Consider the following 26,698-nt stretch of genomic DNA (forward strand, 5'->3'; position numbering starts at 1 on the left):
AAAAAAATCATTTTTCTATGTAAAAATAAAAAGAGAATAATTTTCGAACTTAATTAAAATAAAAAGAAATAAATAACTTATACATTATCTAATATTTTAATAAAATGATAAAATTTGAATAAAATTAAAGATTATAATAACATGAGAAATTGATATAGTCACTAATAATATTTCTAGTTTCAGTATCTTTATAAATATTGCACCCAGAAGAAGAAAACAAAAAACAAAACATATATTATTATCTACTAAAAACACAAATGTTTTGAATTAGTAGCATCAAATTTCAGCAAAGCATCACAACACATTTTAGTATACTAATTTGAAGTCAATAATCATCTTGCGGGCAATCAAGTGACGTGAAAAAAGAGATAGATCCGAGGTTAGGGAGTTGAGTTGTGAAGTTGAGTTTTTTAATGGCTTATGCGCTCAGCTTTCCCTGGAGCAACGAAAGTCTGGTTTGGCGCGGGAAAGGCTAAGGACTGATGGGGGCTTGGCGTTAGAGGACAGTGAGGGGAATGAATTGTTTTGGGTGAAAATCTCTCTATTTGTGGAGAGAAATTTTGAGATGAAAATAAGATATGGAGCCCACTATATTTTTTCTTCCATTTTTCCTTCCTCTCTCTCTCTCTTTTTCATCTAAGCAGGGAAAAACTCCATTCTTCTCTCATTTTCTACTCCACCTTTCCTTCTTCTCTTATTTTTTTCTCAATCCAAACAAAGCATTAGAGTAACACAAGTAGGGTATCAAATTTTGAAAATTTTCCCTAAAAAAAAAAAATCATGCTTAAGTTTGGAAATTTGGCCTTTCTTTAACCGCTGCTATTCGTAGTCTTTAAACTGGTAACAGTTATTACGAGTGCTCTAACTATAATATTGCTTCTGCTACTCACACATTGCCTCAACAATTTGTTGAATGGTAGATTTTGACCATTAACATTCGTTGTTACCGTTAGAGTGGAATCTATCACCCAGAAAAAAAAAGGATTATAGAGAATTAGTTGTTTAGCTTCGCTGTTGTTCTGTTCCAGAGAGTGATTCCTGTAAACATATTCTCTGTCTCCCATGTATTATTGCTTTGTCCATTAATCAAATTCTTTTCTTTTGCACTTTTCCTTTCAGGTATTTTCTTTTGAATCATATCAACCGTGTCAGAGTTGCCTGTGCAACTAGCTTCCCCCAAAAGTAACCTGCCCCTGTCTCAAACCAAAGCCTTCTTTCTTCACACTTGTAGCATTTGGGACGCTAAACCTAAAATTCCCAGCCTAATTTTTTCATCTACAAAGTTCTAAACTTTGAGCCTAGCTTCACTGACTTGAAATATGGCATGAAGGCTAAGATACTTCATTGTAAATCGCTACACTTTAAATCAAAATTAGTAAAATTTGGGCCATTTATAGTTGTCTGCTCCAAGCTGTTAAACCATTGGCTGCTCCACTTATGTGCAGAAGTTGGCTAGACAATTTATAGTGGGGCTTGTTCATCTTCAATGGCGGTCCTGTAAAATGGCTGGGAGCCACACACAAAAGGACATCAAAATTAGGAAAATTTGGATCATTTATAGTTGTCTGCTGCTCCAAGCTGTTAAACCATTGGCTGCTCCACTTACGTGCTGAAGTTGGCTAGACAATTGATAGTGGGGCTTCTTCATCTTCAGTGGCGGTCCTGTAAAATGGCTGGGAGCCACACACAAAAGGACGAAACTTTCCCACCTTATCCATATTTGGTCCCTATTCTCTGTTTGATAATGTCCCTTTTTGGGCTTTTCTGGATAGACCTGCTATTGAGTCCCACAGCTTCATTAATTTAGAGCATGCATTTCTTGTTTCTAAAATGAAAAAAGAATCAACATTGTAATCCTAATAATTTTTGGACACATACAATGCAATCAAAATATTATTATTAAAATGGTGATGGATTCATGATTAACGTCCATGGCCCATGCTTGTTCCAATTGTTAAACCGGTATTCATTTGCTGTGTCATTTACCGCATTTGGCTCGCCCAAAGGACTTGATGGTGATAAGAAAGATGATAACCCTGGAAATGTAGAGAGGCTTCAAAAGAGCCTTCTTTATGATTCATACCAATGTTGTTATTAAGCTCCTTGTTTGCAACCCCCTTTTTTTTTTCATTTTTTGTTCCGCCACTAATATCCGTTATTGATTTCGAACGCCTCCACGGGCGTTTCTCCGCAAACCTCAACTTAATAGTTTCTCATATGCTTCATCAGTCAAGACGGCCGTGTCAACTTGTGGGAATCAGATGACCAAAATTGTTTGCTGATACTGAAAATGCTACATAATCGTACCTCTGAAGTTGGACATTGAGATACCAAGTTGTCTTCTGGAATTATTTCAGCGTACGAGGGCAGGGAATGAGGTTTTAGTTCCAACCAGTTGCGTATGAAGCCATAGCTATATAAGATGCATTGATTACCATATTAGATTCTGTTCTTCTCTCTATCCTTTTCACCGTTGCCCTTACCATGACCAGCTTTTAGAAGCTCGTTCTCTTACCAAGGTCTCTTCACAAAGCTTGTGAATGTTTCTTATACTTCTTGAAGATGCTGCCACCACGTTCCTAATTTTCATATCTGTAGTAAATGGACTTGACATAGTCATATGTGTCTTAATTTTCTTTCGAATGCATCATTTGGTATTGACAGAGAAGAATATAGTGCTCATAGACTCCTGATGCCCCAATCAATATTTGTTTCATCAACAAGTTCAAGCAGCTGCCTGTTGCCTAGGCTATGCTGAAATAGGGAAGAAGGGTGAATTGGCCATGTTAAACTTTCTCCATGCAAAATTTGAAATTAGAAACTCCATCTTGCTCTGAGAATTCCAAAATAAAGACATTCTGGACTCTTGAAAGATTCTAATGCACCGCCTAATTGAATGTCTAATTTGAAAGTACGATTCTTGTGGTCCCACTGATTCTTATTTAATCCTAGAAGGCCAATGTTTAAAACACGTACAAGATCAACATACATATATGGATAAATGCGACAATGGTGACATAGGAATTCAGGCGTGTTCATCTCTTGATAATAAGAGAAGAGAGAGTATTTGCCTGGAGAGTTAGAATTAGCTTCCAAACATCTATCGTTCAGTCCATACACAATAACAATGATGATTTAGACTCTCCATATTTTATCAAGCGCCCCCACCCCCCCGGGGGGGGGGGATGGATAAACAAGATATGTTTTCTCTTTCAGCTTGGTCAATCCCACATGTTACAGAGAACTGGCCACTCTATCTTCCCTGCCCTCTTAGTTCTCTACTTCCCATAAGGACAGTAGGCATTGGGAAGACAAAGGCAAGGAGAAATATTGGGCCTAGGAATCTGCGTGTGAGGTTCTTCCACGGGGTGAGATCTTATGTATTCACCTCTTGTTTATGAACAGATTTCTGGATGGGAGGGGCCACTGCTTTATATTAAGGATTGGGGGTAGTATTTATTTATTTATTCTGAAAAAAAATCTATATATAATACGTATAATGCACGCAAGAATTTGACCCAAAAAAAACGTGGTAATACATGATATAAATTAACATATATAATACGCACAACGCACGCAAGAATTTGGGAAAAAACGTGGAAATATATGATACTACCTCTAGTCCTTAATATAATACCTCATTTGACTTCTATTTTGATCCTAAATATAAGATCTTAATCCACTTTGTCTCTCATATCTATTTGTTTTTCCAAGATAATCCTTCTAATAATAGTAGTTCTAACCAATATAATATACTTGATTAGCAAGAATATTTTAGGAAAGACAATACTTATTTATTACAAATAACTAACTTAACTTATTTTCTTTAACTCTTAAATTAGTCAACTAGCTTTTTAATTAGGACCAGAAGTAGTATAAATCTACATATATTCCTCTAATCGTAAATATAAAACCTACTTTGTAGTGTAATTTACAATACAAAATAGATCTTATAGACCGGAGGAGTATAATACGTATAATGCACGTAAAATTTTGAGGAAAAAAACATAGAAATATATGATACCTCATGTAAACAAAGTCAACACGATAATAAATAATAAATAAAATTATACATCCATATAAAAAAGTTCTCAGTGTCTTATAAATAGATCAAAAAAGTTTTCTCTCTCTCTACCAAATAACTAGGATTAGAGGAGTATTTAGTAGATAGACAGAATACATCGGAAAGAAATAAAGTGGTATGGTACATGTTTGACGTGGTGACGTGTTTCACGTTACAATATGAAGAGAATAATCCAGTTCATCCCCCATGCAAGCAGAATCTAGCCATATGGAAAAATCTCTAACATATGAAGACAATAGTTTGGATACGAGAGATCTCTCGCCATGTGCGCGTGGCCGGCGTAGAACAACGACAATGTTCACGGCAGGTATTATAAAACGCCAGTAACTGATTGAGTTGAGTCATTGCGATTGATCATTGATTAGGAATTATATAAGATGGAGATGAAAGAGTTGGTGTTTGTGGTTGTGATATGCTTATCATCATTTGTGGCGTGTTTGGGCGACACGAACCCATCATCAGAGGCATTATTATTGCGAGCACCACCAAAACGTCAGCCAGGCTTTAAGTATTTCTTGCTTGCCTTGCAATGGCCTAACCAATATTGCAGCACCACACGCTGCAACCCCCCCATCCCCACCCAAGATTTCACCATCCATGGACTTTGGCCCCAGGCCAAAGATGGTGCAGTGAACTGCAAAACAAAAGAAGTGCTCACCGACGAAACCGTAATTAATATACATATTCCTGCCTGCTTTTGTTATTATTCATACGTCTCTGTGCGTGAGAGTGTGTGTTTTCCTTTTATTAACTAACTTCCTATTCTTTTGTGGCCTTTGATATTTGCACGGTGATGCAGCTTGAAGAGTTGAGGGATAATTACGAGCTGCTCACATACTGGCCTGATCTAAACAACGCAAACGACTTTGGAAAAAGCAAGCGGTTTTGGCAATACCAGTGGACAAAGCACGGAACCTGTTCTGCAAACAAGTTCAACGCATCACAGTATTTCCAAAGAAGTATTGATCTGGCCAAAGCGTACTCGGACAAAATCTCCCAGGCCCTGAAAAAGAAAGGCAATATGTGTGTTTTTCTCTGTGGGTAAATAATTGAATATGAGGATGATGATTGGTAGAGAGTGACTTGACTTGATGGAGGTTGTTCATTTATATATAGGTGTGAAAGCAAATGGAGGTAAATATCTGAAGTTGGACATACTTCGCGCCGTCGTAGAAGCTACCGGTTCTGTTCCCTCACTAAGCCTCACCGATTCTCGCACTAAATCTCTGGCTGAGATTCTTCTGTGTGTGAAAGACGACGCCGTTACACTCTTTAATTGCGACGATGTTGACTTTATCACATTTGCTGGTCCTCCTCGTGTTTCACCTCCCCCCCAGCCTCGCTCTGTAGCTACCAGGTATCACAATAATATTCCCCCTTACTTCCTTATTTAATTATATACAGTAACATGCATGTCATCTCATATAGTTCTGTTATATATTTTAATGAAATGACCACCTTGTTGATGATGATGATATGTATATTCTTTCTTGGATTCAGGTGGGTGTCTCATGCCTTGGAGCAGTAGACCCTCCACAGAGCAGCAGCGCTCCTGCAATGGTGCCATGTCATCATTAATAATAAATAAAAGTTAATGAATAAAGGGAAATGAAATGACAATAAGGGTTTGTGTTCTGGTATAATACAACATCGTCCGTGGTCCCTACCTCTCCTCCTTCTAACTTTACCCTCAATCATGTGCTGTATTACAATATCAATAAATGCAATAGCATTTCATTTCCAAACGTACACTGGTACATTATCTAATTTGTGTGCTTTTGTGATGTTGTTTCAAAGTGGCATCGTCAATTTTTTTCCTCGGGCGTTTTGACTTTTATTCTTTTTGCGACTCAATTAATTACAGTAAGATATACTGTACCAAGGTTACAAGTATAAAACCATGAAAGTTGGCTGCTTCGAGCAAGAGAGCCGCTGATCATTATCATACTTTGTTACACATATTTAATCTAACGACAATCCATAAGAAATAAACTAAAAATTTTTCTCCCCGTGTGATGCCTGGACTAGAATATTTAATTAGATTTTAAATTTTAATAAATTATATTATCTAAGGTAGCTCAATATCATTTCTATCGGAATATGATTTTTTTTTAAATTCATTTAAATGAGATTTGGATTAAAGGTGAGGAATTTAAGGTGAACATGTAAAAATTCAAAATTAATTATTTATTTATCTATTTGAGTCCTCAATTGATATACTATTTAATAATGATGCTTCTCATTTAATTCAATATATTTAAATTCTAATTAAGATATTATTCAAATTCAAAATTAATTATTAATTTCTTCGTTTGAGCCTCCAATTGAAATCTCATTTAATAACTACACTCCCCATTTTATTCAATATACCCAAATCCCAATCAAAATATTATTCAAATATAATTAATTGAATATATTTGGATATCATAATATCATACCTGACTCGTTTTGAAATGAATTGGGTATTACAAGTTTTCAAGAATATAGTTGACTCACAACAAAGTTTATGAAATTTATTTTCTCTTCTAAAAGTATCCTTATTTATGAGCGCCATTGGATTATTGATTTTTACAAAACCAAAAAAAAAAAAACCTAAGTTCGTCATAAGTTTGATATTTAGATCATTTTCTTTTTATTCCATTACTTAATCTAAAAATTAACGTGTGATAAAGATCTTAAATTTTAAAAAAATCATTATTTGTTTTTATGTTCATGGTTTTTTGATATTAACAAGTCCTATTTAACACAATACATAATGGAAATAAAACTTACATAATGGAAATAAAACTTTGTCCATATAAAAACATAATTTTTTTTATTTTCTCTTAAATTTTCTATTGACGAACTAAACATGTCCATGCCAATTTTTTTAATTCAATTATTAGATTAATAAAATCACATCTCTTAACAAAGTATTAGATGCATGGATATCAAAGTTTGCGTTACTATTAGTTTATCATCAAGTTAAATCTCTGATAAATATATGAGATGTAGACAAGATTTGAAACATTAACAAGTCTACGATGTTACATTGAATCATGAACTTCTTGTTTTAAGGAAAAAAAAATGACGATTGGCTAAAAATAATGTACTCTCCATTTCTTCCTTTGCTTTGATTTGAGCGAATAATCATCAGCCGATCATGTTTCATGATTATAAACAATATCCTATCGGAAATTTTTGAGATGCTGATCTAGGCAGACACATTTTGACCCCCATGGCCGACTCTGTAATACTACCTCCGGTCCTTAATATAAGATCTTGTTTGGCTTTTATTTTGGTCATAAATGTAAGATCCCAATCTATTTTGTCTCTCATATTTATGCATCTTTTTCCAAGATAATCCTTCTAATAATTGTAGTCCTAGCCAATATAGTTGATTAGTAAGGATATTTTAGGAAAGGAAATACCTATTTATTACAAATAACTAACTTAACTTCTTTTCTTAATCTCCTCAAATTAGTCAACGGGGTCTTATAATTAGGACCGGAGGAAGTATATTAGTGTAAAGGAAACGTGGGTGTATATGATATAAATCTTTGATTACACATAATACTCGATGCATGGGCCTTCAGTTTTTGTTTTTGAGCAGAAAAATAAAACATCACATGGCGAACAGATAATTCAGATCTTAACCTAAATAAGCTGTCCAACTTCTAGTTTTAATAAGTAACTATAAGAGGTTCAATTTGTCTCCCTATAAAAAATAGGGGAGGGAATATTAAAAAAAAAAAAAAGAAGAATCACGCGAGGCCTTCAAATAATATCTCAATTCTTTCGCCATACGCGTTGGGCCTCAACAACAGGACAACGAAAATGTTGGCCCCAGGCATTATAAAAGGCCATCAACTTCTAGAGTTGGGTCATTGAGATTTGATGATTAGGAATTATCAGCAAATGAAAGTGATGACAGAGTTGGTGTTTGTGGTTTTGATAATAAGTGTGGCATTTGGGTCGTGTTGGGGCGACACAGACGCAGCAGAGACATTGCGAGCATCAGTCCAACCAGGCTTTAACTATTTCTTGCTTGGCTTGACATGGCCTAACCAGTTTTGCCTCTCCAAAACCTGCGATCCCTCCTTCCCCAAGCAATATTTCACCATCCATGGACTTTGGCCCCAGTTTAATGCTACCAAATATCCACAGCACTGCACAACAACCCAAAAGCTCACTGACGATATCGTAATATATATACATATATCATCACTATTCATTCACTATGTGTTCACGTGTGTGGGTATGTTTTCTCCTTTTATTAATTTCTGGCTTTTGATTTGCATGATGCAGCTTGAACTTTTAAAGGATGAGTACGATCTGCTCAGATACTGGCCTGATCTAAAGAATGCAGAAGACTTTGAAAGCAGCAAGAACTTTTGGAGGTAGGAGTGGAATAAGCACGGAACCTGTTCTTCAAACAAGTTCACCGCATTGCAGTACTTCCAAAGAAGAATTGATCTTGCCAGAAAGTACTCAGACAAAATCTCTCAGGCTCTAGAAAAGAGACGTAATGTGTGTGTGTGTGTGTGTGTGTGTGTTGTGGCGATTGATAGTACAGTGAGCCGATGACTTGATGTACATATTGTTAATTTAGGGGTGAAACCAGATGGAGCTGAATATCGGATGTTGGACGTACTTAACGCCGTCGAGGAAGCCACCGGTGCTGTTCCCTTACTGAGCCTTACCTCTGGCGGTAAAGCTGTGGCAGAGATTCGTCTGTGTGTGAAAGACGACGCGGTTACGCTCTTTGACTGTGAAACTATCACATTTGCTGCGCCTCCTTCTTCATCTCCATCGTCTTCAGCTTCATCTCGCTCTACCAGGTGCCACTATTAATAATTGCTTAGTTTTTGTCCTTTCTTTATTCTTCAACAGCATAATATTTCTGTTATTTTAGGGAAATGACCTTGTTGGTTCTTGGATTCAGCTGGGTGTCATCTGTCTTGGAGGCCACCGTCCAGAAAGTAGCGGAGCTCCATTGATCTTTAATAATAATATTATGTGCAAATAAATTCATTGATAATGGAAATTATTAAATGATGATCGATAATGAGTGTTTGTGCTTTGTTATAATACAACACCGTTCTTCCTTGTAACATTATGTAATAGCAATTCATTCATTTCCAGACATTTGGACATGCGCGTGTGATTATTTTATACTCCTCCACTCCTTAATATAATATCTATTTAACTAATTTGATTAGATTAAGAAAGTTAGGTAAGTTAGTTAATTATAAAAAATGTGACACGTTTTTTCTAAAATATCATAATCATCTTTTTTAATACCTCATCTTCCTCTTCTATTTAATTATAGTTGAGGGAATATCCATAGGGGTAACTTAAAAAAAATTGATAAATATAATAAATAGGTCTTATATTTAAAACCAAAACTAATTCAACAATTGAGTTTTATATTAACGACCAGAGGAGTATATAATGTTACGCTGTTCTGAGTTTAGTTTCCACGTTAATTTTGCTCCTTGCTCCCCCTTTTTGGGGGGTTGCCTTCCGTTCTTGTAAACTAATTGCAGCGCGGCAGCAAGTTTACAACCCCACACACACACACACACACGTAAACCATGAAAGTTAGGCTGCTTAAAGTGAAGAACGCGACCCATCATTATCATATCTTGTTACCCATATTTAATCTAACAGTAACCACGATTCTACTCCCTCGCATTCTTATTATAAGTACTACTTCTGCATTTGCTTAACTATAAAATTTCTTAACTAACTAACTACATTCCATTCATTAATTACCTTTATTGAGACTGATTTTGAGATTTTACAAGAAATAATTAATTAATTTTAACTAACTTTTTTAATCTACATAAAGCTATTAATTACAGCTTATAAAAAGAATCAAATAGAATGTTTAATTTAATTATAATGCATACACACGCACACGCACGATGCACTCGCAAGTATATATGGGGCAACAATTGTTTTTTCGAAAAACAAACATTCAAACTGGCAATAGTAATGTTGTCGGTGACAAAATATTTGAAGTAACACAAGTTGAGTATAAAATTTTGAAAATCTTCCTTGCCAATAATGGAAAAACCCATACTTAAGTTTGGAAATTTGGCCTTTCTTGCTGTGACCGCTGCTATTTGTCGTCTTTAAACTCGTAACAGTTATTGCGAGTGCTCTAATTATAATATTGCTTCAGCTACTCACACATTGCCTCAACAATTTGTTCAGTGGTCGATTTTGACCCCCAACATTCGTTGTTACCGTTAGAGTGGGATCTATCGCCCAAAAGAAAACACACAGTAAAAACCCGATGGATTATAGAGAATTAGTGCCCATTTGGATTAGCAGTAAATAATTATGATATTAGATAATTATAAATTTTATAAATGACACTGGTTATAAATAATATTAGTTAATCATAATTTCTATTTAGATTTTTTTTTAATAAGTGACTTAGAGAATTGTAATTATGTTTGTTTTTATTTATTAAAATCACCTATGCATATATAATTACCAAAGAGGCATGAATTTAATAAATATTATGAAATATAGTCATTTGAGGAGAGCATGAGAGGAAAGATTAGAGAAAATTCAGTTGATAAAAATTGATCGGGATTCTTTAAATACATATGCTACTTCTCGATACTCATCCTAAAAATACTGTGAAATAGTAAAATCATGATTTATTGAGATTTTATACAAATTATCCAAACAGGATAAACATATTTCACAATCACTTCTTTGGATTCGAATAGGCTTATTTGATCTCTCACTCCTTAACCAAACAGTCACTTAATTATTTAGCTTCGCTGTTGTTCTGTTACGCTGGAGGGATACCTGTAAACATATTCTCTGTCTCCCATGTATTATTGCTTTGTCCATTAATCAAATTCTTTTCTTTTGTACTTTTCCTGTCAAGTATTTTCTGTAGAATCATATCAACCACGCATGTCTTCATTTACTTAATCTGACTTGCCTGTACCACTAGCTTTCCCCCACAATAGCCTGCTCCTCTCTCAAACCAAAGCCTTCTTTCTTAACAATCACAGCATTTGGTATGCTAAATCCAAAATTCTCAGTCTAATATTTTCATCTACGAAGTTCTAAACTTTCAGCCTAACTTCATTGGCTTGAAATATGGGATGGAGGCTAAGATACTTCATCGTGAATTGCTACACTTAAAATTAAAATTAGAAAAATCTGGGTCATTTATAGTTGTCTACTGCTCCAATCTGTTAAAACCATTGGCTGCTCCACTTATGTGCAGAAGTTGGCAAGACAATTTATAGTGGGGCTTGTTCATCTTTAATGGCGGTCCAGTAAAATGGCTGGGAACCACACACAAAAGGACGAAACTTTCCCACATTATCCATATTTGGTCCCTATTCTCCGTTTGATAATGTCCCTTTTTGGACTTTTCTGGATAGACCTGCTATCGAGTTCCACAGCTTCATTACTTTGGAGCCCGCATTTCTTGTTTCTAAAATGAAAAAAGAATCAACATTGTAATCCTAATAATTTTTGGACTCATACAACGCAATCAAAATATTTTTATTGAATAGTAATGAATTCATGATTAATGTCCATGGCCCATGCTCGTTCCAATAGTCAAACCGGTATTCATTTGCTGTGTCATTTACTGCAATTGGCTCGCCCAAAGGACTTGATGGTGATAAGAAAGATGGTGACCCTGGAAATGTGGAGAGGCTTCAAAAGAGCCTTCTTTATGATTCATATCGATATTGTTATACGTCCTGTTAACCTCGATTGCAGGACTGGTTGGCTTTTTGAAAGCAGCAACGTTGGGCATGGAGGTTGAGTAAATTTTCCAATTAATGCTTCGTTCAGAGACTGTTCTCAATCGCAATGGCTCTGCTCTGAACTGCATGTGAATGACATGAATGCTCTCACCAGCCTCATGCATTTCTTCAATGCAGCGGCAGAAGCACGGATGAGAAATGAACTCAATGAATATTTTGAGTAGTACAAGTTAACTTTGAGACTTAATGAAACTACGTAGTCTAAATATGTAATCAGTACTTTGCAATTAAAATCACATCAACAGTAGAGAAGATCCCAACAGCTCTATACCCTTTCTGATACACTTGCTGTAGGCTTTTTTCCCCCTTCTTTTTTGGGATGCACTGACTGGGATTTCTATATAAACAGGCTTTCCATATCAATCAATCGCTTAAATTGAAGCTGTTTGCCTCTCCCCCACGAAGAGTATATCTACTTATTCTATCTCTTCTCTTCTCTTCTCTTCTCTTCTCTCTCCTACTCATTAGTTCCATGTCTTGCCAAACAACATTCACATGTCTTTGTTTCTAGTGGAAAAGGATACACTAGTTGCAACTTTTTGGTAGAGGTTGCTTCTCCACTAAAATTTGCCAATCATCATCATCCACACGCCAAACTAATCTTTTACTGTGCTAATGCTCTGAAATCAAAGCTAGCTTTTTGCAGCTCCTCATAAATAGTTCATTCGGAAGCTTCCCTCTTATTTCCAAACCTCCCGCCGTCATGAATCCTATGATTCTCTTTCTTCTTATATCGCTGTTTACACAATTTTCGCAAGTTGAGCCTGCAAGACCCCAACCCAAATTGCCGGGGAAGCTGGCGCATCCCAACCCCGAAATCACTGTTATGGGCTTTGTTTATTGCGATATCTGCTCCAACAACAGCTTCTCCAGACACAGCTACTTCTTGCCTGGTAATATAAATATAACCTTTAGGTCTAGAACTTGAGTTTTCTAACTTGCTGGAAGAAAAATAGATCAATGTTAAATCATTTTTTTGGTTCTTTATCCGCAGGTGCTGAAGTCAGAATAGATTGTGTTTTTAAGGCTCTGTCAGCGAAAACTGAAGAACAGATATCAGTTTCTGTGAATAGAACAACAAATAAGTATGGGATGTACAAGCTGGAAATACCATCAGTGGATGGAGTGAGATGTGCAGAAGATTCTGAACTAGTTTCTTCCTGCCAGGCAAATCTAATTGGTAGTTCGACCTCTGCATGCAATGTTCCTGGACACAGAACCACTTCTGATGAGATAGCAATCAAAGTAAGACGAGCCAATCTCTGCATATACAGTCTAAATGCTTTGAATTTCAGACCAACTAAAAGGGACATCACTTTGTGCGGTAATTGAAACTGTGGAACAGCTTGCACAAGTAGCCAGAGTACTGGCATACTTGGTGACTTGTATGCGCTTTCCAAGAAGCCTAAAACTCAGATATGCTGGTCTTTCTTTTCTTTCTTTTCAGCCCATCATAAGGGCATACACTTCTCTCCTCTCCTCTTCTGTCTTGATTGTTTTCCTGCATTAGTGTTTACTTGTTTGGCTCTGGAGTTTGTGTGCAAATTAAAGGGAAGTTGATTTAGGTCCTTGTTTAAATGCATCAGATGTATATAACATATCTCTCTCTTTCCCCCTCATGAAACTGTAAAGAACAAGTAACTTGTAATAAACTCTGGCTTATGTTTCTCGGTGGAGGTTGCGGTTACAGATGAGAGAGAAATTTTTCAATTGTTGTCTTTCCTCGTGATTCTATCAAACACCAATAAGCAGTATGCTGTGATCCAACCAATTATTATTATCCAACTGCAAGTTGACAATTGATGAGGAGCAAATTTTTTATGACTTTTAATTGAAAAAGACCACATAATATTTGGACCGCCCATAACTACAATTGTAACATGTGTAAGATAAATGACACTGGTTTTGTAACATTTCACCCCCCTCCAACATTCAAGTTTGTTCTTTGCCAATCCTAGATTCAGACTGATGGCACTTGCCATTGCTGAACTAGTTTTACAGAGTAATTCAAAAGCGAAACTGGCAGGTTTTGATCACTTATTGTCTCCTGGCGTCCTTTTATCAGATCCACGGAGAAGGCTGCTATTTAAAGTTTTCCAACAGAGGATACACAGGTGACTATTATAACATCAATTACACAACCTTTGGACCCGTTAGAATCATAACATGTATGAATAACAATTTCCTATGAAATTACAGTGATGCAATCCATAGTAACTTCTTGTCACACTTTTAAGCAGAGTATTTATGGCTACTTGTTTACGGCACAACTAATATTCCATACAGCCTTTTGCAAACCAAAAAAAGAAAAAAAAAAAAAGGTATCTCATATAGCCTTTTAGAAGTATTACATCTATTGTTGAAAATTGAAACATTAGAACGTGACGTTCATACACACAAATATATGTATGTTTGTGAAAGTTCGTCTCAAAATTTGGTGAACAATTTTTATGGATCATTTTGATCCTAACAATCTAAAATACCGGAGAAGATAACACCATTTTCTACTGTCGCTAGAGTAACGAATATTCTAATGCATCTTGCATGAATGGAGAAAATGGCTCGTGTAGAACTCATGCTTTAAAATACTCAAATAGGCACTAAATCTGTAAATCAGCAACTTCATCTTAGAAGTCCAGCATAGTTTAGTTCAAGATGCTGGTGGGATATTTCTTTTACTGTCAAAGTGGACATTCCTCTCTTCTGGTAATAGATTTTCTTAACTCAAAGTTGATCACTTGTCTCACCTTATACATGGAACCTAAATGTAGCCTCGCGTCAGGAGCAGGTAAACAGAATAATGGGTAAGCAGAATAAGTACTCTTCTTTTCTTTAAAACATAACAAAGCCCTATATCTGCATCAATCCTTGGAAAACCTTCATGGCAGGAGCTGATAAACCTAGAAGTACATTGATGTCCTTCCTTTCTTTCCCATGAGATGGGAACAAGGTCACTTCTTTTTCAGGCAATGAAACTGGCCCGGATAGAACAGGCTCTCCCCACACAAAATCAGTGGTATGGAAGGAAAGCCTAGCCCAAGTAGTGATCAAAAGGGTACAAGCGAGAGATGGCTTAGCTCTTGTCGCTTGAAAATAGTCTATTGCTGATCTCATGTAGCTGTCTGTAACCAGCTTGATTGCATCCTGAATCCGCCTCACGGCAAATGAGAAGGGTGTCTCTGATAGTTCACCTGCTTCACACACACAGTTTGTTAATACAATCCCATTTCCAAAGTACCCTTTTGGTAGAGGAGGTTTAAATTTATGCCTCCCATCAACTGCAAAAAGCAGCTTTGTCTTCTGCTCTGGCAGCATTTTTAATGCTTTGGTTCTAGCAATCCAAACGAACACTGAGAGGGCTTCAAAAGCAGTGCAAGATTCAAGAACCCCATCTTGCATAGCCTTCATCTTCAATAAATTTAGCTTCTCAGGATCAAAACAGAAGGAGCTGTGGATCATGTCTTCTTCATACAAGCCATTGGTGGTAGACTTCTCTTCAATTTCTGCAAATTCAAGGTGCTGATACTGTATCTGAGGTGGGTCACGTGCCTTGAGTATGCTGCTGTCTAGGAATGGTGGGACAGAGAGTGGTAGGCCCCTAGCTGCTTCACCCCAAGAGTTCACAAACTCCATAGCAGCAATCCCATCGCACATACAGTGATTCATGCAAAGCCCAACAGCAAATCCACCACATTTTAACTTAGTCACCTATAATGCAGAGTTGAAACTCAAAACATCAAAACTGCAAATTCCCAATTCAGGTTGAGGCCATCTCTTCAACTACTATTCTGGTCTTCACTAATACACAACAGAGAATTTGCACTAAAAAGGAAAAAAACAACTAAATGAGCTAGTCTTCCGTTGCATGTCACTCTACAGTAGTCCATGCACATTCCAAGGAGAGGCCTTCGTATGTAAATTCCTCGATTTAAAGAGTCCAAATGAAGTAAAATGCAGGAGTAAGAGATACCTCGGCAACCAAAAGAGGCGGCTGAAGTATGTGTTTCACTCCAGGAATGTCATAAACAAGCTCCCAAGGAAACTAGGATCTGGCTTTGTAATCCCGCTAATCTCTTCCATTGAACAGTTAGCTTCAGCTTCCACAAACATGGCACCTTCCCCTGTGCACTCCACCATGAGTTTACCCTCTGAACTGACGTTCAGCCTCCCAGCAAGAGGGTAATACTGCACATGAACCTTGCTCAATGCATTCTTCAAAACTTCCCCTGCCTTGTTATTTCCTTTTTCTGCCATTTTGAAGAAATAAACAGTTCGGACAAGCTCTGCAATATTCTGGTCAAGATTAGACAGGAAATATATGCCTTTCTCTGTTTCCTCTGCTGGGGCAACTAGAGCGAGCTTCCCAATCCTCACTCCAAGTTGGAAACCGTTCCCATTACACTTCTCCATGTTAACTGTGTGAAAAGAAACTGATAAGATCATAGCAAGGACTAGTTCTATATAGAGCCATATCAACTATGGAGAGGAGTGGAAAAGAAACCAGTTTCAATACGCCCAGAGGGAAAACATAATTAGATTCTCGGACACAACAAAAGGGTCTCATTTCTCATCCCCGATGTCTCTCACGCAGTTATGACATGTGACAAGTTCCAAGAGCATTTTCCAGTTATGTTTCTCTCGTACATATATAAGATATTAATTAAATGGTCAACAATGTAGAAATGTGGGAGAACGAATACAATGCGGAGGTGAAAGGTGACTTGTTCATGGGTAATGTTGCAGGAGATGGATGTAAGAGGTCAGAAGAGGCTTTAGAGGAAAGATATTTGTTTGCTTCTGCGTGTTTCTTTTCTTGGGATTACTAGTGCAGTTTTAAAGAAGGAGGTTTTGGCTTGTCGGTGGTAAAAAGAGCGGATCACTTGGTCCAGAGACCTATTAGACGTTAATAATCAACGTAGTCAGAAGGAGCAAGTGAAAATATAATCGGCTCATACGGTGGGGCTGGCCTGGTCTGTGAATTAACTCCTAGGGTTCTGGAAGTTAAACCTTGCATGCTTGCTGTTTAATTTAATATCATGCCCTAATCCATCAGTAACCACCGCAGAATATAAACTTATGCTAGGGTTAGCAGCAAGTGAAAATATCATGCCCTAATCCGTCATCTTCCCCATGAATTTGGTTAAGAGGTAGCAGCTAATTAGGGTTAGAAGAGCACGTAATACTAAGCTTGTAAATTTGGACCTTTTCATAACCATCCAAATCCAATATTAAAGTACTATCTCCGGTTCTAATTATAAGAGCTAGTTGACTGATTTGAAGAGATTAAGAAAAGAAGTTAAGTTAGTTATTTGTAATAAATATGTGTTGTCTTTCCTAAAATATCCTTGCTAATCAAGTGTATTAGTTAGAGTTACTATTGTTAAAACGACTACTTTGAAAAAAAGGGAAAACCATATTGGAGGTACCTGTATTTTTTAAATTTTCAATTTGGTACCTATGTGTTTTTTGTTCTTAACTAAATCTTTAATTTTGCTCAATTAACATCATTAATCCTTATATAGAGACTAAAAATGCCAATAGAACAAAGTTATAAGAGCTAATGTTGCTAAAAAAATAAAATTAAATGTTTAATCAAGAGGAAAAAACACATAGGTACCAAATTAAAAATTGAGAGAAAGTAGAGGTACTTATGATATGGTTTTCCCTTGAAAAAAATGCATAAATATGAGAGATAAAGTAGATGGGGTCTTATATTTAGGATCAAAATAAAAGTCAAACCAGATCTTATATTAAGGACCGGAGGTAGTATAATTTTTGAATAAGAACATGATAGTGCTTGTGTGTTTACAATTCGTTATCATATCATGTCAAAGATATGAATTTTTTTTTTCAAAACCAAGAAAGATGTAAAGACTTATTTATAAATTTAGTTTCGCTTTCTATCTTAATATATCCGATATATTATTTCCCGTCTTTACTATAAAAAAAAAATGGTAAATTTATCAAAACAAAAGGTGCAGTTAAAGCATGTTAGAGGCAATAGATATAATATTTTTGTTATGGCTTTAAACTTCTTTTTAAAATACTCTTATTTAATTAGAAATAGATCACGCTCTTCCTTTTTAATTAGGATAAAAATTATTCCAATAAATATACAGTATAAAGAGTTTTTTCCTGACAAAACTCTTTTATAAAAAAAAAAATAGTAGTAATCGTGTAGGAGTAGGACAAGACAATCAAAATTGTGTTTAGAGTCTTAGAGTTTGTTTGGAGCTTGTTCAAAACAGACTTTTAAATAAATTCACGTAAGTTGAGATAAAATTTTTCGTAAATATTTACTTCATATTCCGTAAATCACATTTGAAAAGTTACTTATAAATCAATCCAAACAAGCCCTTAATCATTCACCTTTAAAAGATGCGCGCAGATCAATTCACTGCCCAACACTTTGATATGATTTGCCCTGTGAATTTTCTGTACAAATAAAATTTCTTGTAAATAATAAATTAACTATAAATATTAAATAACATACAGTTGCTACACTATATCGTAAATTTTCCGGTTAAAATGCTCCTATATAAAATTCATTATTCAAAAGTCATATTAATGATGCAGGTTGAATTGAATTTCATGCTTCCTTTTTACTTCAACGCTGAAACAATACACTACGCATTAAACAAACTTTAATGCCTGGCGTCTTTATAAATACTATCTCCGATACTTAATATAAAAATTAGTTAATTAATTTGAGTAAATTAAAAAAATTAAATAAGTTATTTGTTTATAATAGTAAATATGTGTTATCTTCACTAAAATGCCCTTACTAATCAAGTGTCATTTGATAAAATATTTAATGTGTGTAACTACTACAGGAATTATTTTTAAAAAATAGATAAACATGAGAGATAAGGTGGATTGGTGCATTATATTTAGAACCAAATTAAAAGTCAAAGAAACCTTTATATTAAGGATGGGAGGTAGTATAATCTTGTGTATTAAACCTGGGCTCTACCATCCCATGTTTTCTTTTTTTTGGGGAAAATTTTGACATACTAAAAGAGAATAAAAAAATAATAGGGGTTGCAATAAGAAAAAGTGAGTGTGAAACCTACGACATATATTAAAAAGAAAAAAAAGCTAATTCGGATGTATTTATAGTTTGCCTCAATTTTTAATGAGGTCCCTGAGTTTTTTTTTAAAAATTTTTTATTGGGTCGTTTGAGATCCTGCAGCTAGATTCGTTAGTCCTTCGTTTTTAAAACCGTAACATAGAATTTATAACATGATGCCATGATGCTTACTATTAAACAACAAAGAATGTGAAACTTTTCGCTTACACATAATCCATAAATGCATGCACATATACGTAAAGCCATCTGATTCTTGAAAGCCTGTAATAACTTAACCGAACTCAGGAACAGGAAAATAAACATAATGACACTGATGTTATAGCTGCGAGGACAAGAAGAAAGATGAGAGGAACAGCAATTAAAATAGCACACAGCTTATGCCATCAACACAATTGCAGCCTCGGGATATCATCTTCCTCTTGTGTCTTGATGAAGCCTTCTCTGTGAGCTATATATGGAGAAGAAGAAACTGATATATATATATATATATATATCTGTGTGTGTAACTATATAGAGTAGGAATTAACGAGGAGCAGGTGTACTCTAGCTATTCTTTTGAAGATAAGAGCCAAGTTCTTCAAGTTCAAATTAATAATATGTAATTGTAAGTTTGATCGCTATATATGGGGGGGGGGGAAAAAAGTGAAAACGTGCCTCCGAGTATGACTGATATGTCCATGTGGTAAAACATAAAGAAAACAGAGAGAGAACGCAAAAGCTTGCCTCCTTGTGTATGGTATTAATGATACTGAGAGTGGACAAAGCAAATTAAATATTCTACTTTATCTCACAAGTCAAAGGCGTGAACATGGTACAGCTATAATACTAAAGGGACGGAACTATGATCATCCTGGTCAAATTATAGAACAGTCGTGTAAAACTACTCTTCATAAGAAAAAGAAAATAGTAATAAACAGTAGAGGTGTAGAACCGAACGCACGTAAGAGATCGATGAATAGAAGGCTTGGTGTTGAAAACGCAGTAGTGGCAATAATGTGCTTTGATCATGAAATAATCAAGCCTTAAAGTCATAAAAGTTGCGATTGGTTAATGCCTAATACCATGGAGTATATCATTCTGATTGATCTTGCAGATGCCATGAAACTATTACTCGACTAGTAACTTGATGCTCGCATTATCCCATTACTACCTGGATCCCTGATATCACTTTCATCCCTGTTATGAGGAATCCCCACCTACACTAGAGTCAGCGGACAGACGGCTGAGTTATTAAATTTGTTCACAAATAACTTTTTTTTTTAAAAAAATTCCCGTATTTAAAATCACAAAATATATATTGAGAAGCGGAAAAGAAGAATTGCATCAAATGTCGTATGAGGCAGTGTTAAAAAAAATGTAATTAACACCCTGCTTAATGACTTTTATAATATAAACCACTTGAAAATGTCTTGCAGTAGAGATCAAACAAGAAATGGGTCATCTAGAAAATTACTAGTAGGTATCCTTTTAGTGAAAGCAATCTTGTATGAGATATAATCAAGCATTAAATATAAGTACATCTCTTAGCATAAATTCAAACTTTGATTTCCTACACTGTGAATAACTAATTTTTTAGAGCTGTCAAAACGGCTCAGCCCATCAAGCTAGCTCATGTAAGCCTTTTTAAGTGAAGGGCCAGACTTGTATTTTAAGGGGCTTAAAAGGAAATTGGATTTCAAAGAGTTAGCTCTGTAGGACTTAAAAATAAAAATGCCAACCCATTAGGGCCCTGCGCCAATCCTTTTAAGCCCGCTTTTTTTTTTTTTTGCTATTACGATATATAATTTATATGATTGTAGATTAGTCTTTTTATAGATAAGTCTAAATTAGGAAATTATTTAGAAGAACCAATACTTAATCCATGTAATTGAAAGCAATTAGATCTCTTGAACAGGTAGAATGACAATTAAAATCAATCTCCAATTCTTTCAAGAATATCAGTTGAGATTCTTAACATTTCAATTACTATAGTAGCTAGTGAATCTTTCTTCACTATCAATTCACTTGTCTTAGCAAAGTACAGAAATTCTCTTATTCTAACAAATGTTTAGGCTCTCACTTATACTCGTAACTACTATATAGTTTTACTTTAGATAAATGTAATGAAAACAAAAACTTTGATATCTTTATCACTAAAGAAGAGCCCATATCTAGTAAAGAACGATCAAATACTATTGATCTTGATGATGGTAATAAAAATGAAGATAATAATCATGTTGATGTTGTTAATTTTTAATTGCTAAGAATTTATCTTTTTGCTTTCCATGTTTTATTTAGTTTTTTTTATAGTCTGGATAATAATTCATTAGTGTTTGATGTTTTTCTCTATACATTATTAATTTATTTTACTAATATTATAATTTGAATAAAAAAATTTAGAAGTTTTATTATTTTATTTTTTATTTCAGAATATTTAAAAAAATTTAAATTTTAAAAAATAATATAAAAAGGCCTGTTTTTTTAAGCCCTGAGCCCACACATTTCAAAATTGGGCTTTAAAAGGTTAGTATTTTTAGGTCTTGACCCTTTAGGGCTAGCCTCTCATTGACAGCTTTAACATTTTTTATTTTTTTAAGTGACAACTAAAAATACCAGCTTGAAGGTCAAACATTTGATGTGGATCTCACCTAACTCAGCCCATCCCTTGCCCAAGTGACCACATGAAGAAGGCCCAAAAATACCAACGGATGGATGGACAGCTTAGTATGTTTTGGACCCCACATTGACAATTCATACTCGGTGGTTAAAAGTTGATAGGGACGAGAGGTGGATCAGCTGGCGAACAGGTCAGGCTATCTCACTGAAAAGAAGGGGTTCGATTCTGAGAAGTGTCATTTTGTTGTGACTCCAGTCGTAGTATTGGGAAAGGTATCACCACAGCATAGTAAAATTGGGAGATTCCTACCTATTGGGGGGGAAAAACTTGTTTATCATGCTCCCATGTTTGTAGGGACAGGTTTCGGTAGATCAAGCGTTAAGTATCCTGTCTTTGGATCATGGGTGAACCCAACTCATTTTCTAAAAATTTCTTACAAAAAAAAAACTAATAGCCTCATTCTTCTGTTTTGATAATTTGCTGGCAAAAAAAATTTTAAAATAATTTTGTAATTATAATTTTTTATTCTGCATTTTCTAATTAAAATATGTATTTTTTAATAAATTATTAAATAATTTAAATACACATTTTTTTTACAGTTGGAGTGTTAGAGTCCTTGATCATCATTGCTTTTTTATTTTTATATTATCTCTAGTTCTAAATATAAGAGTTAGTTGATTAATTTGAATAGATTAAAAAAATAAGTTAAATTAATTATTTATAATAAATATGTATTATTTTTTTAAAATGTCCTTACTAGTTTATTAGTCAAAATTATCATTATTAAAAAAACTATTTTAAAAAAAATAAATATGAAAGATAAAGTAAATTGTGATTTTATTTTTATGGCAAAAAAAAAAATCAAATGAGGACAGAAGGTAGTATAATACGCCCTGAAGAATTCCTACCAGCAGACTTCCCTGTACTCAAGTGAATTGTCTAAGTGCTCTCCCCTCTTGGCTTTATTATTTTCGTCCAACCAAGCCTCCAAACCAAGTGGATTTTACACCACACCATTTTAATTTTAGAGTTTTTTTGGGGGGAAAAATTTGGAAAAGGACAATAGTGGGTCCCACCGTATAACTGTAACCGTCAGATCATCTGAAGTGTGGTGACCGTTCGATTCCCTAATGGGTGGGCTTTGCACAGCGAGACATTGCGTCCTTTTTAGGGTTTTCATCGTGGACTCATCTAGCTCGGCCCATCCAAGCCGAAACCATATAAACCTAGTAAGGGATTAGGGTTTTCGTTCTTACTACCTCGTCGCCAGCAGCAGCGGGATCAGCGGCAATGGTGAGTAATGCTTCATTTCTTTGCGTTTGTTTAACTGAGTCTTGTGTTCTTACATCTTCTCGAGACGTGTTCTGATTCATGTTTCGACGAGATTGTGGTTTTAGTAGCCAGTGATCTGCCATGCAAAAAATTTCTCAGTTCTCGGAGTTAGAATATTTATTCATAGGAAGAGTTGTTAGCATGCCTACATGTTACGATATTAGGCTTGGTGTGGTTTAAGTTCAAGAGAATTGTTATGGAGCTTGTGTCATCAACGTGCTAATAAATTCGGTGCTTTTTATCCACTTATCATCAGGCCCCCAAAAGAGGTGTGAAAGCTCCTGTTGCGGCTGCTAAGAAGAAGCAGCAGGTCTGTGTCTCAATTGTCATTCTTTCGATTAAATGAACGGTTTCATTTTTGGGCATTATATTGAAATCGTGAAATGATTTGGCTTCCATTTTCTTTGTTTGATTCTTGGAGTAGGTCGTCAACCCACTTTTCGAGAAGCGTCCGAAGCAATTCGGGATCGGAGGTGCATTGCCTCCTAAGAGGGACCTTACTCGATTCGTAAAGTGGCCCAAGACTGTTCAAATCCAGAGGAAAAAGAGGATCCTCAAGCAAAGGTTGAAGGTCCCGCCAGCATTGAACCAGTTCACCAAAACACTGGACAAGAACCTTGGTATGAAAACTGATTGAACCCCAGGATTCGTTTTTTCCCCCCCAATTCCTAACTCTGGTTTTTCTTCTGTCATGTCGTTCGAAACTTTCTTCAGTTCTTGTTCGGGTGCCTATTGTAATCTAGAGTATGATTTTGATAGTTTTATCAAACGAACGGATTGCTGCACATTTCTTATTTAGATAATTTACTTAATAAAGGCATCTAAATTTCTAAGAAAAAAATTAAGTAATAGAGTAATTCATGCCCACCAGCAAATTTGAACTCTAAGGTTAACCGTGCTTTGGTCCAAGCTTTAAACTATTACTTTATCTTTGGAAGTCAAGGTCGAATAGTCATCTTGATGGATACTAACTTGAATCACCCCTAAGACTTTGGCGGCATGTGCAATATGGTGTAATTCATATTTGATGGCATCTTACTGCACATTGTTCCGGAATATGGTGCCTGCATGCGTCTAACTGGAAGCTAATTTGCAGCTTCTTGATTAATGTTTTGGGCTCGTTCATGTTGTATTGGTCTGGAATTTTTGGTAATGAAGACTTATCATTTGATAGTGTTGAGTAATTGCTTCGTGAATATCTACGAAAATATTAGTTATCTTTCTTTGTCATTAATTTTCCCTGACCGTGTTAGATTTTTTTCTCGTGCAAAAATATATCAACCAGCTCTCGTGCAAAAATCTTTACTGATTACCTTCTATTGACGTCATTTGCAGCAACTAGCCTGTTCAAGATGCTCCTTAAGTACAGGCCTGAGGATAAAGCTGAAAAGAAAGAGCGACTCTTGAAGAGGGCTCAGGCAGAAGCGGAAGGAAAATCTACTGAAGCTAAGAAGCCTATTGTTGTAAAATATGGTCTCAATCACGTGACTTACCTTATTGAGCAGGTCTGCTCCTTTCTGTCGATGCATGACATTGTCCTTTACATCCCGGGCATTTGACTAACTGTTTTTTCTTGCTTCGCAGAATAAGGCACAGCTGGTTGTGATTGCGCATGATGTAGACCCAATTGAGCTGGTTGTCTGGCTGCCAGCATTGTGCAGGAAGATGGAAATTCCCTACTGCATTGTCAAGGGCAAGGCACGCTTGGGATCGGTAATATTTTCCTTTGTCATAAAGTAGTTTTCTCTTGGCATATTGATTGATTATATTTTGTGATTGGATCTAATTGAAATTTTGCTTCCTTTGGCAGATCGTCCATAAAAAAACTGCATCAGTTTTGTGCTTGACAACAGTCAAGAATGAAGATAAATTAGAATTCTCTAAGATTCTAGAGGCGATCAAGGTAATTTATGGGTTCTTTTAGTTGTTTTGCTCCCTCATTTTGCTTGTTGGAGAATTAATGGGCTTTTATTGTTTTGTGTATTCTTTGTGCAGGCCAACTTCAATGACAAGTATGATGAATACAGGAAGAAATGGGGTGGTGGGATTATGGGCTCTAAATCCCAAGCCAAAACCAAGGCCAAGGAAAGGCTCCTTGCCAAGGAAGCGGCACAGAGAATGACTTAAGTTTCATGTTTTTGAGCTTAGGAAATTTGATGATAATTTTCAATTTCAATATTTCGCTGTCGAATTCATATCAGTTAAACGAGAGGTTTCCTTTCTGTTGCGGAAGCTTGCGGACTAAAATTTAACGAGTACTTGAGTTTGATCTTGGAGCTTCCATACTGTAATAGTTATTTATGAGTTTAAATTTTTGTTTCAGAACTAACCTAAAAGCCGCATGCCATTTAGATTTTTGTCTCTTGCATTGTTTGGCTTGTTGTCGACGTACTTTTTAGTGCAATCTACTTGCGAGTTTTCGCTTCGCTTCGGGTACTCGTACCGTTAGCCCATATGGCACATAACACAATGATGAGCCATGCGGTGAGGCTACCTAAATTGGTTGAGTCTGGCTAACTGATGCGGCTGACTTTGAAGTGTCTGAGTCGGTTTGTGGTCGCCTTCAATATTGAGGCCTTGATGAATGAACAGGTAAGCGACAACTGTGTAAAGGGTGTTAAATTATGGTTCTAAAAGTTTTATAAAGTTAAATTTAGCATGTATTCCTAATCACCCCTTAGGTTATTTTTCCTGGTCTCCCGCCTTTGATGCCATGAAGGAATTATGGAGTGGGCCAAATTTCTTTTGATGCCATGGTTGCGTGAGGTGGTTATTGGAAATAGATGGGAATTCTAGTTCGCTTGCGTTTGATGGGTAGCGGTGGAACTAACTGACACCTCTTCTAGCTAGCATCTTCATTCAAAATCATAAATAATTTTCCTCCCTCAATCTGAAAAATAGAGGAACGATTTCGAGACCGTGAAACATCCGAAACAAAAGTACTTTGTTAGCCGCTTCAGTTCCGAAGATAGCTTTGGTTTCTGCTTGATCTAATTTAATCACCTGGGATCCATCAATCAGGCCGTCTTGTGATTTGATAACAGTATTAAAAAAGTATTTGGATAATCTCAAAAGCACTTTTTTTTAGGAATATTTTTTTGTAAATCAAAATAAATTTTTTCATATATTTATTTTGTATATAATAAAAAAAATTTAAAATCATGATTTTGTTCCTCTAAATACTTCTTAATACTAGTTGGCATCTAATTCTGGATGTCAATGGTTGCAGCCAATGTATTTGCAGCAGGTGCCACACTAATGATAGTGGGTCCATTAAAGTGACCTTTTAACTTGGGCTGAAACGGGAATATTCTGTGGCCACTTTCTTGTGCATGATGCTTGATTACGACCGGTCCGTCCTCTTGGTTATTACAACTCGGGAGTGATGAGGAATCTCATACGTACCTGTGTAGTTAAATGTCTGTGTTGATTTTTACAGTGGGTGAAAGGAACACGGGCAGATAATATGTGATTAGTGCGATGAACAGAAGTTCCTCTGCGCCGAGTCAAATTTATGCTAATATTACTGCCAATAATGCAGGGAAAGGTGCAGCAGAAATTATTGGGTACCACATTTTGCAACGAGATTTTGCATCATGTGATCTTCTCTTATTCTTTCCTGTTGCTAACGCTCCATCCATTAACACTCAATGGACCAAGCATGGTATGCACTCCATTGCTACTTATATCATCATGTGACCAGATTATCGGCTTTGAGCAAATGATTCTGTTACCACGAGAAAGAAACCCCTGTTCATTTCCATCTGCTTGTGCCAGCGAACTTTTTCACTATGCAAGTGCA

At 35.8% G+C, this 26,698-nt stretch overlaps 2 protein-coding genes and 1 pseudogene across 3 annotated transcripts; 2 read left to right on the plus strand and 1 right to left on the minus strand.

Moving 5' to 3' along the window:
* Positions 1-5,381: 5,381 nt before the first annotated feature.
* On the plus strand, positions 5,382-25,232 carry LOC114728644 (60S ribosomal protein L7a-1-like). Of its 2 annotated transcripts, XM_028915571.1 has the most exons (8): positions 5,382-5,441; positions 5,585-5,644; positions 23,153-23,206; positions 23,321-23,516; positions 24,232-24,401; positions 24,481-24,609; positions 24,707-24,799; positions 24,892-25,232. In XM_028915571.1, exons 2-8 carry the CDS (start codon positions 5,642-5,644, stop codon positions 25,021-25,023), a joined length of 777 nt encoding a protein of 258 aa, XP_028771404.1. In that variant the 5' UTR covers positions 5,382-5,441; positions 5,585-5,641; the 3' UTR covers positions 25,024-25,232. The 2 variants fall into 2 exon arrangements, with proteins under 2 accessions (XP_028771404.1, XP_028771403.1); XM_028915570.1 differs by lacking the exons at positions 5,382-5,441; positions 5,585-5,644 and adding an exon at positions 22,799-22,857.
* LOC114728645 (major pollen allergen Ole e 1-like) lies at positions 12,347-13,553 on the plus strand. The gene is made up of 2 exons (XM_028915572.1): positions 12,347-12,770; positions 12,872-13,553. The coding sequence occupies exons 1-2, from the start codon at positions 12,581-12,583 to the stop codon at positions 13,207-13,209; spliced, it is 528 nt and encodes a 175-aa protein (XP_028771405.1). The 5' UTR covers positions 12,347-12,580; the 3' UTR covers positions 13,210-13,553.
* LOC114728643 (omega-hydroxypalmitate O-feruloyl transferase-like) lies at positions 14,728-16,287 on the minus strand (annotated as a pseudogene).
* Positions 25,233-26,698: the final 1,466 nt, after the last annotated feature.

Source organism: Neltuma alba, unplaced genomic scaffold (assembly GCF_004799145.2).
Source record: "Neltuma alba isolate B1F8T4 unplaced genomic scaffold, ASM479914v2 tig00012563_pilon, whole genome shotgun sequence".
NCBI classification, from domain to species: domain Eukaryota; kingdom Viridiplantae; phylum Streptophyta; class Magnoliopsida; order Fabales; family Fabaceae; genus Neltuma; species Neltuma alba.